The sequence below is a fragment of the Mesoplodon mirus genome (genome assembly GCF_964341445.2).
Source record: "Mesoplodon mirus genome assembly, chromosome: 9".
Classification (NCBI taxonomy): domain Eukaryota; kingdom Metazoa; phylum Chordata; class Mammalia; order Artiodactyla; family Ziphiidae; genus Mesoplodon; species Mesoplodon mirus.
Window position 1 is genome coordinate 91738055 of NC_138985.1, and position 16489 is coordinate 91754543.

General features: G+C 46.2%; 1 protein-coding gene and 1 pseudogene across 2 annotated transcripts in view; both read right to left on the bottom strand.

Moving 5' to 3' along the window:
* Positions 1-6332: 6332 nt before the first annotated feature.
* Positions 6333-7063, bottom strand: LOC309810600 (ADP-ribosylation factor 1-like; annotated as a pseudogene). The gene has a single exon. The product of its transcript is annotated as an ADP-ribosylation factor 1-like (transcript).
* A 7954-nt stretch (positions 7064-15017) lies between these two features.
* The window catches only part of RBM28 (RNA binding motif protein 28), a 29938-nt gene continuing 28466 nt past the window's right edge, over positions 15018-16489 (bottom strand). The window contains exon 19 of the mRNA XM_082633176.1: positions 15018-15454. Coding sequence (XP_082489302.1) covers positions 15320-15454 — 135 coding nt within the window. The 3' untranslated portion in view covers positions 15018-15319. The remainder of the gene's footprint in view (positions 15455-16489) is intronic.

The following is a 16489-nucleotide window of genomic DNA, read 5'->3' on the forward strand; positions in this document are numbered from 1 at the left end:
TCTCAGCCTCCATAATCACATGAGCCAATTCTCCCTAATATATCTTGATGACAGATAGATAGATAGATAGATCAATCGACCCATCTCTCCTCTGGAGAACCCTGACTAATACAAAAGCCGCCACTGAGCCACCTCATATATAAGAAAGGAGAAATACTTTCCACCTCTCAATGGATGGATTAGCAAAGAATTTGCAGCCACCTTTAATCCACCACAACAGGTGTATGAATGCTATGGTGCGCCACTGGGTTCACCAGAGAAACAGAACCAATAAGATATACAGATATAGATACAAATACAGTTATAGATCTCATTTACAATTACTATAAGGAATTGGCTCATACAATTATGGGGGTGAGAAGTCCCAAGATCTGAAGTTAGCAAGCTGGAGACCCAGTGGTGTAAGTTCTAGTCCTGGTCTGAGTCCGAAGGCAGGAGAAGTCTGATGCCCCAGCTCAAAGACAGTCAGGCAGAGAGAAAGAATCCTTTACTACTCAACATTTTATTTTATACCCACTTTCAACAGATTGGATGAGGTCCACCCACACTGGGGAGGGCAATCTGCTTTATTCAGTCTACTTGGATTCAAATGTTAATCTCATCCAGAAACACCACCCTCACAGATACACGCAGAATAATGGATAAACAAATAAATATCTGGGCACCCCACGACTGAGTCCAGTTGACATGTAAACTGAAGCATCACGGTCGTCCAGCGCCTCCTTCCAGATGAAGGCCTTTGTCTCCCTCCTGGCAGTACTGGCTGCTCACAGCTGGGTGTCCCCCCAGAAACAGTCCTCTCCCAAAGTTCCACCCCCCTCAAAGCACAGCTCCCTCCCAAAGCACAGCTGGTCATGTGAGGGATTCCAGAGCCCAGCCCCCTTACCTCTATTTGGGACAACTCTGAAGGGCCATCCCAGCTTTAGATCTCCTCATGGGATCAGCTGGTGACTCTGTTGTGACTATATCACAGTTCAACTCTCCTGCTGCCCAATCCTCTTCCCTCACTCCCTGACAGATGCTGCTCTTAAAGTTCTCCCTGAAAACCAGACACAGATCTCTGCCTCAGAGTGTTTCCCACCAACCTGACCTAGTCAGAGGAAGAGGGGGCTGGGCTCTGACTGGGGCAAGTAGCCATGCAGGCGGACTCTGAAATAAAATCAGAGCCTTCTGCAGGCAGTGGGATTTGTGAGGCTGCATCTGAGGGAGAAGTCGAGGCCTGGGGTGGAGTGGGTAGACGGAGAGGATCAGGAGACAGGTGAAAACAGAGTCAACATTGACCTAACCAATCCGCTAATGTTAATCATTTAGGCTGTCTCCAAGGTTCACTGTTATAAATAAAATGCATTGCAATACACGTCTTGATTCCTAAGTTCTTTTGTTCACAGTTTTGATCACTTTTTTAGGACATATTTTGAACAATGAAATTATGAATGAAAGACTGTAAGTTTTTTGGAGGCTACCAGAACTTTCCAAGACCCTTATTCACACTGCATTTACACAGCCTTCTCCTTCAGCCAAACTCCTAAATTTATAAGAGACCTGATTTAGGGTAGGTCATTGACTCAGCTGGAGAATTAATTATTCATCTGAATTGGTCTGTGCAAAAGGCTCCAGAGAGCCTACAAGAATAAATTGAAATGCTATTAGAACTAACAGGCGAATTTAATCAAGTGGCTGCATGCAAAATTCAATAGCTTCCTCATCAACTACCAATAACCAATTAGAAAATACAACGAGGGTGGGTGGATGGGAGGGTGGAGAACATAGTCACAAAACAATCAACAGTAACAAAAATACCCAGGATTGATTTTACCAACAAGTGTGGGAAACAGGAAAACTAGATCTTAAAAATGTACAAACTTTTCTAACACACATGAAATAATTAATTAGACGGAAAGGCATGGCATATTCCTAAGAGGGAAAAGTGAACGTACTGTGGGGTTAAACCAGAGATTAAACACAGTCCAGTCAAAAGTCCAAAGAGGTTTGTCATTTTCTTGTTAAACATGCCACAGTTGTACTAAAGTTTACTCAGAAGAAATACATATGCAAGAGTAGCTAAGAAAAAGCTTGAAGAGGAATGAAAAGGAATTTCACTCCAAAATAATCAAATGCTATGCAGCCATGAAAAAGAATGGAATATCTCCAAGAGATGTCATAAAAAGGAAAACCCCTGGTGCAAAACACCTAGTGCAATATTCTCCACTGTACATACTTAGGTGCCTGTAAGTGCAGCGTCTGTCTAGAAGGACCCACAAGAAACCCTAAAATGGGACGTCCCTGGTGGTCCAGTGGTTAGGACACGGCACTTTCACTGCCAAGGTTCAATCCCTGGTCGGAGTGCAAGCCGAGCGGTGTGGCCAAAAAAAAAAAAAGAAACCCTAACATGGTGCCTCCAGGGAAGGGAACTCAGTGTCTGAGGACCTAGGTTAGGAGGGACAGGGGAACAGTATCTTTTATTTTATTTTGTTGTAAAACTGTCTTTTATTTTATTCTTATTATTATTATTTTTGCGGTACACGGGCCTCTCACTGTTGTGGCCTCTCCTGTTGCGGAGCACAGGCTCTGGACTCACATGGCTCACGGGCCCAGCCGCTCCGCGGCATGTGGGATCTTCCTGGACCGGGGCACAAACCCGTGTCCCCTGCATCGGCAGGCGGACTCTCAACCACTGCGCCACCAGGGAAGCCCTATTTTTTTTTTTAATTTTTTTAACGTCTTTATTGGAGTATAATTGCTTTACAATGGTGTTAGTTTCTGCTTTATAACAAAGTGAATCAGCTATACGTATACACATGTCCCCATATCTCCTCCCTCTTGCGTCTCCCTCCCACCCTCCCTATCCCACCCCTCTAGGTGGTCACAAAGCACGAACAGTATCTTTTAAATTGGGGCTTGGTCGATAGAATGTGAGCTCCAAGGTGGCAGGAATTCAGTTCAGTTCAGTGCCCTCTGCCACGCCTAGAGGTGATCAATTAATACTTGCTGAGTGAATGAAGGTGCGACCTCCTCCCTCATTAGATCATTAAATAAGCACGCTAACAGCATCTACCTCCTGACCTTGTGAGGACTGAAGATACTCATACTCATGAAACACGACACGATGCCTGGAATGAAACAAGAGCTCAATAAGAGACAGTTATTAATATTGGGTTACTTTCTGGCAAAGAAGGATGCTCCCTTACAGCAACATTGGCAAGTAGATTTCACCTCACATGCCAACTCCAATTGTCTGTATGGTTGCCTGTACTTTTTTGTTGAAACAGATGCTGAGGTCAAGGCTGGGCTGGATGGTAGGAGTGAAGTGATGAGTTAGCAATGACTGCCTCAGGCAAAGGAGGAAGTAGGGTGGCCTGGGTGCCCCTTCTTTGCTGTCTCCTCACAGCACTCAACCCCGAGGACCTCCTCAAATGGCATTAGCCAGCTCCTTACAGAGGTAAAACGTCAAGATGAGACAGACTTGTTCTCCCTGCAGTTTGGGGGAGAGGACAGTCTCCGAGGAGGGCAGGTTGCCCTGGGAACAGAGCCTCGCCCACGTGTCTGGATCTCCCTGCAGAGGCCGAGGTGGGGTCACTGCTCCCTTGAGGACAGGATGGGCTCCCTAAACCCAGGCAGGAGAGAGGTGGAAATTAGCCAGTTATCTGGAGGTGGGCAAAACCCTTCTAGGACAATCATCCTTTCTCCTCTTTCCTGTGAATTCACTCAGGTCATTGAGGGCAAAAGGCATCCCAGAGACCCTTCTTCCCCCATGTCCCAGGTGCTGTAGGCCTCACCGTCAACTTCCACACTCCCCTCCAACGGCTCTTTCATTTAGTGCTAATTACTCTACAAAGTTGCTTTATCGCCTCTGCTTTACAGATGAGAAAAGAGAAGACTGGAGGGTCTGAGTGATTTGTCCAAGGTCACCCCCTTGTCTCTTTGCCTTTATCCTGGGGAACTGGGCTGTGAAGGTGGGCAGAGGGTGAGTTTCCTCACGCTTCCTGTCCTCCAGAACTTGGAATCTCTTGGGAGGAGCCCTGGCCTTTTGCTTTTCCCCCTTTGTCCCTCGCCCACCTGGAGCAGCTCAGATCCTTCACTGCTTCCCTGGGAAAGACGAACATGGGTCCCTTGTTAAGACCCTAAATTGCCTAAATCTCACCAAGGAGCTCAAAACCCAGAGGCCCATCAGCAGGTCACTGGGAGCTATGTGGACCCTCCCCAGAACCCTCACCCCAGCCCCAGAACATTCATGCTTCCTGGAAAGACTGGGGTCCTGCTGGGGGCCACCTCTGGAGATCGCCCTCAATGCATTCTCTTAAGCACCTGCTTGCTACTAAGCATGGCTGTGGGTTGGGCAGACGGAAGGAAAGACACCCTGTCCCACTCACCCTCCTGCAGCTCACACCCTAGCAGGGAGGGCACACCCAGTAATAGACTTTCAAGGGCACCAATGAAGGATTCATAGGCGCTCTGGGTGCTCAGTTAATTAGCCAAGTGTGGACATGTGTTTCAAGCTGTGTGAAAATGCATGGCGTGCTTGGGGCAGGTGGTGAGCTTCCCGTCCCAGAAGGTCTGCAAGCAGAGGGAAAGGGACCTCTAGCCTTCCTAGAGAGAGACTTAAGTCCCTTCTGTCCTCTTCATCTGGCCTCTGGCCGTGGGGATACGGATGGGATATGCATTTTACTCTGTGGGATAATCCTTAGCACATGCCTGCCACAAAGAGTAAGTGCTCAGCAATTGTCAGCTGCTGTTATGAGCTATTCTATTTGAGTTTAGGGCACCCATCCTCTTGCAGAGAGAAAAGGAAGCAAAGGGTTCTTCCCCTTCACCAGCTGCACCCGTGCACAGCTGGCTGTGGACAGGAGAGCCCGGCTGGCAGCTGTCCCCACAGATAGGAGCAAGGGTATGTGATTTCCTGAGCAGTCACTTCAATCCTGATGTCTCTTCAATAGTCCTTGTCAAATTGCCATGGCTCTTCCCAGAGGTTTTCATGACTATGGAAAATAAATAGCCATTATCTGACCTCCAGGGGAATGGAGATGTCTGCAGAATTCCAGGAAAGGCAGTTATAAAACCAAGTAGAGCCAATCCACCCTTTCGATATTTGCAAACCCCAATGCAAAACTAAGGTATGGCATCCTGGCTACTGCCAAAGAAATCACAAAATAAATATAGTCACCACTCAAAGTCTTTCTTCACCTATTTTGATGTGCATGAGTACATCTGGCTTCTGGTAGCCAAGGAAACAGAGACAGAGAGAGAGAGAGAGAGGGAGGAAAACAACTACAAAAATATGTGAAGACTGGTGTCTTTTGCCCTGGGATAGGGGAGAAAGGAGCTGGTCAAGCAAAGGACTTAATTTTTAAGTTAATACTTTATCATAAAAACTTGGCATTATTGATTACAAGAAGTTTTTTTTAATAGTTGAGATTTTATTCTAATAGCTGTAATTACAGTGCTTGTTTGTCGAAATGAAAACTGAAAACAAGTATACAAAACAGTTGATTACTAATTGTGTATTGAAAGCAGTAAGAGGTTCCACGACACCAAATAAACCAGTTCTGAGGTTTTCCCCAAGATAAAGTTTAACAGCTCCAGCTTCTTCAGTGTTTATCGAAATACAAAAGAAAACAGTAGAGCTTATCATTTTTCGATGGCAAATCTGACCCTTGTAGGCTGAGGGAGTGAAAGCACACTTAGACAGGGGCTCCGAGGGCCTGGGGCTCAAGGATGACCACCCGCGCTCCTGCTGGTGAGACCCCCAGAGAGCCCGGAGCAGGCAAGCAAGGGGACTGCAGGGCTCCCGCTCAAACCAGAGTATCCCAACCAAAGTGCCCATGCTGACCCCAGAAAAGGCTGGGGTTCCTCCAAGGGGTCTGAGAGCGGTGGCTGCAGCCTCCAGCCCATCTCCTGGGCAGCCATGTAAGCACAGAAACAAACACAGACGCTATGGGGTGTGGGATGACTCAAGACAGAGCAAATCACAGGGACCCTACTGTGACCATGCAGAATGGATCATGGCTGGTTCTATCCCATTTCACGTTCCCAACAGGAAACAGATCACCGGTGGACCGTACTCAGGCCATTACTGCAGAACCTACACTAGGCACATTTCTCCCTTCTGTGTGTTCAAGTGTTCTCCTTATCTTGTATTTGTAACTATTTTTTTAAATGCACTGAGTTTAGGTTAAAAAACCACCACCAAAATGGATCTCAACACAGATCTAAAGCCCAGGGGAGGAGCATCGGGCTTGTCTGACACAGTGACTCCTGGATGACCCATGTGCCTAAAATCCCTTCTCAGTACTAAACAGTGGGACGATTTTATTTTGACAATAAAAAAAGCTGAGTAATATTGCATAGGAGTACCAGAAACTGCCTCATTGGAAACAAAAACTACTTACATTAGATAAAAACCCAGTTGCAGGCTGCGTCTGCACATTTACAGCATGGTGAAGCACACTGTGACCGACCATGGAGACAGCTTCTGGCACTCACACCACAGGGGCACGTTTGCCACATGAGAGTAAAGCGAGGGCAGAAGGAGGGAGTGAGAGGGGAGGAGAGAGGAGTACAGCTCACTTCTGGTTCTGGAGCTGATTGGACAGCCAGTCCAGTCCCTCATAGAGCCCGTCCCCGCTGGTGGCACAGGGGGCCTGAATGTACCACTTCCTGTGGCGCAGAGAGTGCAGACCCAGCTTGTCTGTGATCTAGGCTGCATTCACGGCATTGGGGAGGTCCTGTTTGTTAGCAAACATGAGCAGAACGGCGTCCCTGAGCTCGTCTTCTGCCAGCGTCCTCATAAGCTCCCCTCGGGCCTCATTCACACGCTCTCTGTCATTGCTGTCAACCGCGAAGATGAGAGCTTGTGTGTTCTGGAAGTAGTGGCGCCACAGAGGCCGGATCTTGTCCTGGCTGCCCACACAGTGAAGCTGATGTTCTTATATTCCACGGTCTCCACGTTGAAGCCTGTAGTGGGAATGGTGGTCACGATTTCACCCAGCTTCAGTTTGTACAGGATGGTGGTCTTTCCCACAGCATCTAGGTCCTCCATGAGAATGCTCATTTCTTTTTTGCCAAAAAGGCCCTTGAAGAGGTTTGCAAAGATATGCCCCACGCTGTAGACCCGTGGGAGCAACACTGGCCAGAGAAACCCTGGGCGGCCGCGGCGCAGCTGCTACTCCGAGGCAGGTGCTGGTTTCGCTCTGCGGGAAGTTTTAAAATGTTTCACTGCCATCCAAAGACCAGGTGAGGATGAAAATGTCCTTCCTTTTCTTATGTAATGTGAAAAAGAGAAACCTTCCTTTACCCTAAAAACACTTGGTGTACCTGGCAAAAAGCGGTTTCAAATAAAAGTTCCGTAAAAGGCCCCAGAGATAGAGCCCTGGGCCAGGTCGGAGCCCTGCCCTGGTCCTAGCTCAGCAGCCAAGGGATCCTAGGAGTGTCATCCTGTTTCCATCAGCTGTGAGACTAGGGTGGGAACCATTGCCCCTCAATGATCTCAGCCAGGACTGTTGTGAAGATCACCTGAGATGATAGGAAAGCCCTGCCCAGCCAGTCTTCATGAGAAAGGAGCAATGTCCAAACCCAGAGGCCCCCAAGGGGGCACCATGAACACAATACTGCAAAACTGGATTGAAAACCTGTCACAGCCAGACCACCTTCCCTCAGGGAAGCTTCATCCACTTCTCAAATGACCAGGCTGTCGCCACGCTGCCTGGGAAAGATCAGGAAGGGAAATGAGAAGGGGAGAGATGTTTTCCTTCATTCTGTCTCTCCCATCCTGAGAAAAGCTTCAAGCCAGGAGGGGATAGAGGAGCCCACCATCCCTCCCGCTACTCACCCCATGGGTCTTGGCTCCCGTTTCCCATGGGGTGGACGGCCCCAGGAATCCCAGGCTGACGTTGACTGGCAGCCCCTCAGCCCTGCCTTTGCCCACACTCCGCTAGTTTGATCCAGAGGCCATGGCTGTGGCTCTGCGTCTCTCGACAGCCATGGGTTCTGCTAGGCCACAACATCGCGGAGCTGGTGACAGGCAGGGCAGAGGAAGCCCACACTCCTTCAGGGAACTGTCTTTTGTGCCAAGGGGGAAACAGAGGCCCTGAGGGGGGCAGGCCAGGTGGCAGCGGAGATCGGATGAGGCCAGAGCACTGGCCCAGGTGTCAAAAGACCTGGGCTTGTATCCCAGCCTCATCCCGTGCCATCTTCCTTGTCTGAGCCTCAGTTTGCCATGTCTCTGAAAGAGATCGTGGTCTCTGACCTGCGTAACACATAAGGTGGGCCTGGGGTCTGATCTGACGAGGGAGGTTGCTTTCGGACTTCCAGCGGAGCCCGCTGGCTTGGAAACAGCCAGAGCACCCTGCCTCTCAGTCGCTGTGCCTTTCATTCGTGGCGTTACCCACCTCTGAAGTAACACAGGCCTACTTCGCTCCCTAGGGCCCTGAGGCGGAGCGCGTGGCAGCGCCATGAGGGCTGGACAAATTCACATACGCTGGCAACTGATGGCCACCACACTAGTGGAGGAAGGATGTTTGTTGGGGTGCTTTTAAAAGAATATTATCTATAATTCTGACACCAATTATGAGTTTGCATCCAACCCCAATGTGTGTGTTTTTCCCCACACCACGCAATTCTCCAACTGGGTGTCCTACATTCCATCTCAATGCTGACACTATCTACTTGGAGATAGTGTCAGATTCCACAGGTTAAGGCCTGGGTCCCCCATGACTGACCCCCACCCCCTAAATTCAGAAGCCAACCACAAGTTCAGGTTGTTACCTGTGCTCCTGACCAATCAGAGGTTCCAGTGACCCCCTTCTAATTTGCTAGAGCAGCTCACAGAACCCAGAGGAACACTTTACTTACCAGATTACCAGTTAACTATAACTCAGGAACAGCCAGATGGAAGAGATGCACAGGGCAAAGTATGGAGAAAGGGCAGGAAGCTTCCATTTTCTCTCCAAGTGAGCTACTCTCTCCAGATCTCCTTCCACATGTTCACCAACCCAGAAGCTCTTGGAACCCTGTTCTTTCAGGTTTTTGTGGAGGCTTCCTCAAATAGGTGATTTGTTAAATCATTGGCCACTGATGACTGAACTCAATCTCTAGCCCCTTTCCCTGCATGGGAGATGGGGTGGGGGGCCGGGAGGGCCATAAGTTCCAACCCTCTAATCACTGGGTTGCCTCCAATGGCATCCTTAGGGGCTTTCCATAAGTCATCTTATTTAACATAACAAAAGAGACCTCTATTACTCTCTGCACAGGAAATTCCAAGGGCTTTAGGAGCTCTGTTCCAGGAACAGGGACAAAGACCACACATATATTTCTTATTGTAAATCACAATATTACATTATCTTATAAGAAGGGTGCATCTAAATCCCGTCCTTTCATTGCAAGTAGTATAGGAACAATGTTCTGGACTTCCTCCTCCATCTGAGGTGCCAACTGCCACGATAGGGTCTTCCCCAGCGCGGGCTAGAATACAAAGCATCTTTCCTGCACTAGCTTCCAAAGGGAAAACCTCATCAAAAGCCCAGTATTTTAGTATCTTTTGGTTGAAAAGTGCATGCAGACAGTGGAGTGTCAGACCCAGGAGAGAGGAGAGGGAAAAATGGAGAGAAGTTGAGAGTGAGAAGGCAACACTTGAGAATGAGCTGCTTTTACTAGGGTTTTTGCACATACAGCCTTTAACGTCCAGCCCTGTGCATAAGGGCTGGGAGTCCCTCGGGCAGAGGGGGACAGGAATGTGATGGGTTCTGGCCACAAGGCAGATTAAGCAACATATGAGGGGAGTTGCTGATAGACTGAGGCCCAGACAGTAGAGCAGGGAAGATGAAAAGAAAAGGAGTGACAGGAACTGACATTAACTGAGCACCTACTATGAGGAACGAGGCTGAACTAGAAAGAAAAAAGAAAATACATTCAATGATAGGCTGGGGAGAGTTCACTGCAGCAGGTGACTGTGTGCTACACCCCTCATCGTCATCATCCTCAGCAGTCAATCACTAAGGACACCATCGGCCACGCCCTGGGGCTGGGATTGCCATCACGGGGCTCCATCTACTTGGGGAAGTAAGATCTAAAGAAATGACACGTAAGCCACAGTCGCATATGCTGTCAAGTGAGTTGACGTCAACCAGAAAGTGTCAGGGACCAAGGGAGGGACCACAATGCCTTGGGTTGGATGAGGTTCCCAGGGAGAAATGCTGGATAGCACGTGAGTGGAGGACAAATTGGTGTGGACAAGGCACAGCAAAAAGAACACAGGTGGTGTGCTCAAGGGATTGTGACCAGCAGTTTATTCTTCTATCACTTTGTATTTTGGGGCCCTTTCACATACATCACCTCAGGAAATGACTCTGTTGTCCTTCACAAACGCAGCTCCCTGGACCAGATGGCCTTCTGTTCCAGTGAGTTCAGTGGAATTAAATGAACTCCTACTATGTGTAAATCATTGTTAAGTATTGCAGGGTACATAGGAAAGTGTAAAATACAGTCCCTGCCCTCAAGGACAGAAAGGATTTTCCTTCCATCAAACGGCCAGGAAAGGAGATTCCAGGATGACTCTGCAGCAGTGAAGTATTCATCTGACAAAAGGCAGCAGGCTCTGGGCAGCATGGAGCCTAAGGAAAACTGGATTTGCCATCTATCAAGATGCTCCATTTGGGGGTTGTCCAAAAGGTATTCTGGTGACTCTGCAGTTTCCTTCTCAGAATTGGTTACCAGGCTCAATCAGTCTGTGTCCTCACATTCTTCCCACTATATTACTTCATAAGCACAGAAGCCTGTCTGCAGCCAAACACCAGTTCAGAATCAAAAGCTAAAGTAACTGCAGTTGTACCTATAACTCATCCATGTCTAGACCACTGAATAACACCCCAATCAATGAGCAGTCTCAGACTCTGCAATTAATCCTGGAAAGGACGAGACATCAGGACAAGAAAGAAAGAACCAAAGTAAGACAATGCATGCATGTAACTTCTAAATCAGTCAACCTTGGGCAAAGGGAGGCCTGGAAATTTTCACTCTGAGAGAAACAAAGCAATGTTTCATCCTGGCCCTTTAAGCGCCAGTTAGGACTGAGTGAGAGAAAGCACAGTTGAGCAACATCTGAGACAAACTGAAATACAAACTTATCTTGGGCATCCTCAGTCTGATGATGTGGCTACTACCATGACGGAGCAGTCCATGGAGAAGTTTCAGGAGCTTTCCAAGTTGAGTGGGCAGAGTTGCCACTTATATGACAGAATTGGCAGATGCCTGTCAGTCAGTCACTTCTCAAAAAGTGAGTGGGGGGCTTCCCTGGTGGCACAGTGGTTGAGAATCTGCCTGCTAATGCGGGGGACACGGGTTCGAGCCCTGGTCTGGGAGGATCCCGCATGCCACGGAGCAACTGGGCCCGTGGGCCACAACTGCTGAGCCTGCGCGTCTGGAGCCTGTGCTCCACAACAAGAGAGGTCGCAATGGTGAGAGGCCCGCGCACTGCGATGAGGAGTGGCCCCCGCTTGCCACAACTAGAGAAAGCCCTTGCACAGAAACGAAGACCCAACACAGCCAAAAAATAAAATTAAAAGAAAAAAAAGTGAGTGGGAGGAATATTAAGCAAAGAACTAGCTACGTGGATCAGCCAGAGGGCCTGTGACTGATGATTCTGGGTGGCCAGCACTCACAGAGGCATATTTGACCTCCTGGTTCCTCAGATGACTGAAGATTAAATACATGGTGAGAATGGGATCTCTGGAACCTTGAGGTTCTACACTCTGAATTTTTAGCTGGAAAACCTCTTTTCAAGGCAAAAACATAGCAAAGGACATTTGGAAGTATTTCGAAGAACGAATTCACATGCACTAACTTTGTAACAGAGGAAGCTGCACATCTCACTTCAAGAGCTGAAGCAGAATCCTCGCTGCAGGCGAAGTCTAGAGCAAGGGACTATACACCCTGGATCAAAGCAGAGTCTTCAAAACTACCAAGTCTCCCATCTACCCCTCTCCACACACCCCCCACCCACCGAAAAAGCAAAGAAACAGCTAGCACACAATCTTAAGGCTCTTTATTTAAAATAAGTATCTCTGAGTCAGGCTGCTGTATAACCAAGCAGAAGAATCTACTGAAACTTGACAGTTTTGATCAATGGCCTTCAGTCTTGGATGTTAATGAAATGTTTGTTATTGTTGTTTTTTAACCAAGCAGTCTGTAACTCCACTTTCACGTCTAATTCAGAAAACTCCATTTCATGAAACATCAGGCTCTGAAGTGAAGAAATGAGCATGATTCTCCTTGCATTAATACTCCCGAGGCAAGTGTTAAGAAGCTGCCCAGATAACCCATGGTGAGGTGTCCCAGAGGGCACCATACAAGCAATCTGGTTGTTGAGAAAGTGGATGATTCATCTTATTACTTTTTTAAAGAACTGTGCAGTGTGTGTCCTTTTAAACTGTATTGTAAATCACACATTAATTTGTTCCACATAGGAACGCCTACACTGAGAATCATTACACTTTTTCAGGTCAACATTCTTTAAACATTATTTTAGCTTGTTTTATGTTATTAACTAGTTAATTATTATTATTGCAAATGACCTTATATTCTCTTTCTTAAAGGTATGAAGTGAGTGGATACTGGCCAAATAATTTATACACATAGGTATTTGGCTATGTTTGTATCAATAATATAAAAACAGGGGCTTCCCTGGTGGCGCAGTGCTTGAGAGTCTGCCTGCTGATGCAGGGGACACGGGTTCGTGCCCCGGTCCGGGAAGATCCCATATGCCGCAGAGTGGCTGGGCCCGTGGGCCATGGCCGCTGAGCCTGCGCATCCAGAGCCTGTGCTCCGCAACGGGAGAGGCCACAACAGTGAGAGGCCCGCGTACAGCAAAAAAAAAAAAAAAATTAATATAAAACCCATAAAATATACCCATTTTAAAATCGTATCTTGTAAAACTTTAGAAATAAATGTTACATAAAAAATATGGGCCTCCCTGGTGGCGCAAGTGGTTGAGAGTCCGCCTGCCGATGCAGGGGATGCGGGTTCGTGCCCCGGTCTGGGAGGATCCCATATGCCGCGGAGCGGCTGGGCCCGTGAGCCATGGCCGCTGGGCCTGCGCGTCCGGAGCCTGTGCTCCGCAACGGGGGAGGCCACAACAGTGAGAGGCCCGCATACCGCAAAAAGGAAAAAAAAAAAAAAAAAAAAAAAAAAAATAATAATAATAATTTACTCCTGTGCCTACCTTCTTTATAGGTAAGAAGACAGACCAAATTTACATTTTCTTTGTCCTTTTTCTTTAAAAGTATATATTTATTTATTACATTGCCTGCAGAATTACATTTTCTCTTGTCTCTTTTCACTGACAAACCTGATAGGGGTTCTGGCACACTATCCAGCTCAGAAATATTCTTGAGTAATAAAGTGAAGACAATATTGAATATGAATTCACCAAAACTGCCTCTGTGATTTAGTTCAATGCAAATCCTTTATGTATGCAGATAATATAATCCGATTTGCTATTTTTCTTTTGCATCTTTAAGCTTTCTAAATAGTTTCAAAAGTAAACTGTCAGACATAAGATAAAGATAATTTTTTGCAAAATTATATTCGCAAATAACCATATGCTGAAAGTTATATATTAAAGAGTGACTTTTTAAATGAAAATGATACTAGTATGTGGCTTTTTAAATATGCATAAAAAACGGAGTTTTAATGGGCAAAAATTAGCAGCTTAAATAGTAATGGGATGAACAATAATTTTGAGGTTTAAGTTTTGTTTTCCTTGGGATTCTTATTATATAGTTGTATCTTAAATATAGATTTAAGAAATTTAGAAAACATATGACATCATTTTATGATAAAGTATATGGAGAAATGCAAAATTATCATTGTAAACGTTCAGCAATATATATTTTTTTAATTTAGTGATTCAAACATCATTTAATAAAATAAAATAAAGGCAAAAAGTAAAGAACTGTGCAGTAACTTTTCAAGCAGTTGAATGATGTTTTAAACATACTGGGCTGCTATACCTGTCAGAAGAAAAATCTGGATCTAAGAAAATCTGGCAAAGCTATCTGAAATGAACCCCAATTTTTACCTATCCTAAATGTTCAGATTATTTTTAAATGTTAATTTATAGGTATTTGTACACTATGGGAAAAAGTGTCTGGTGAGCAGACAGCTAGCCCAGGGAAAACAGATCAGAGGCCAGGCAGGCTGTGGACCTTCTATTTAAACCTTTAATAAAGTGTCTGACTCCCTCACAGAGTACTGGCCATCCTAGGGTTGATGGGTTGCCAAGCTGCTGCCAGAACATTTCGAACGCCCCAAGTCGCACTGTCTCAAGGTAACTCTGGAGATACAGCCTCTGTCCTTTAGTTCTCTCCAAAAGGTTTCAGTATTTTCATGGTCTCTCTTTTACCCATCTTTAAACCAATTAAGGGCATTTCTGAGCATTCATTAGTTTCCGAAGATACTGCAATGAAATAGCCATATCCCTAGGTTAGCAATGGTTCTGAAGAAAGCATCACTTATTATGTCACCAGACTGGACTGGGGAATTAAGAGCTTTGTGCTGTATTTCCAACTCTTTCTCTGGCCATGCTCACTGCTCTCTCCACCACCCACCACCTCTCTTGAGTCCTCAGGAGGAGGTGCTGGAAGAGAGGAAATGCAGGTTAGAACCACCCAGGCTAGTGTCTGTGGGCCACTGCCAACTGATTTCTAGTTAACTACCAACAATTACCCACTCATTTGGCAAACAATTATCAGGTGTTGCTCCTGGCCAGGCCCCACGCCCTCAATTACTTTCCAAGTTTCTCCCACCCTCAAAGATTAGGTTGGAAATCATGTTTCTCTGCTCTTTCTTAATCGATTCCTGCAGTATGTAGGACTACATGCCTGAATTAGAGTTAGGAATATCAAAAACGTTTATAAATAATAAAGGATTCCCATATATTAGAAAGGAGAGTCTGTTATTCAAAAAGCCACAAAATATCTCATTTAGAGAAGCCACTTAACAAAATACACATCTTAAAAATTCAGCAGTCAAGAATGCTTTTTATAATTGTTTCCATTTGAGCAACAGAGAATTAAAATGGATAAGAATTATAAACACAACTTCACACAAAATACGCAAGAAGCATCACCATGTTTTTCTGAGGTTCCTCTTTGTGGTTATCTAACCACACACCAGGGAGGGACCAAAGTTCAGATGTGCCCCAGTCGCAGTGCCCCAAAGTGGCAGTGCACTCAAGGAGTTTCCTTCCCTCAGTAAATGACATGGGGGAGGTGGGGAGGCTTTACCAAGAAGCACACAATCCAGCTTCTAACCCAGTCTGCTACCATCATCAACTGTCAAACCATTTGCTCCTCTTTGCAAGAGGAGCTCCTTTAGAAGGTCCCAATAACTTCTGCTTATACTGTTCGACCAGCTGGTTGAAGCGAATTTCTGTCTTGTTTCCCTTAGCTTTCTTCCTAGGTACCTACAAATGAAAGGTAGGGAAACATAAGGTAATCAGTTTCAAGCACTAAGTATTACCTTACCCTTAGGCCAGCCAAGGAAGAAAGTAGGTCCAGAGATCTTGTCCACCACAAGAGGGACTTCCAGACAGTGACCCCGCAAGAATCATCCACTGGTAAGAAATCAGACTGGGAGTGCCTAGGAGAAGGGCCCCACTAAAGTACCGTGTTTCAAAGGCCTCTCCCTCTTCAATTCCCAAATGTTCACACGAATCTCCTCCAAGATGAGTCGGCCCCAAGTCTGGATGGTCTTGTTTGTTGCCCTTTCCCTCACCAAGAATTACAGGGTTCCAAAGAGAGCTCTATAAGATAGTCTGATGGGTCAGAGGCTTCTCAGAGACACAGATTTCTTGAGTAGGATGAGAAGCTAATGCTCTTGTACCCTTTAAAGAAAGGAACTAGGCAAGGAAAAAAAGAAAATTTGACTTCAAATGATCAAGAATGCAGGACCACCACTTTCTATTAAGAACTAGGGCCCCTTGGAAGCTAATGCCAGGGTTGACGAAGAAATAGATAAGTTGGGACATCCAGTTGTACTAGAAAGTAAGGACACTATCAAAGACAGGGTCATGTCAGAAGGACTCAGGCAGGAGTCAACCTGAGGGGGCTTCTGCTGGCCTCAGATGGGACAAGAATAATGACTGCATCTGACTGAAACACAAGTACATAAAAACTCAGGAATTCACAATACTAAAAAAAATCTTACTGGTCATCAGAGGAGGTTGGTAGGGCGACTCATTACTCTGGAAACTGATAAAAGGAAAAAAACAAAATCAAGCATTTACCCTGCCTTTCCTACACAAATGATATTTCATGGGAACCAAACAGTTGATGAGGGAAGATTCTCTTTTCCTAGAAATATTCTTAAAAAACACAAAAGCGTTGATAAAATTAGAAAATTACCATTCTGCAACTCGTATTGAAATACGGATCTAGATAGCAATCATCGGTGGGTGCTAAGACCCTTAGGTGGGAGGCTGATGGGGGACTTTACAAAT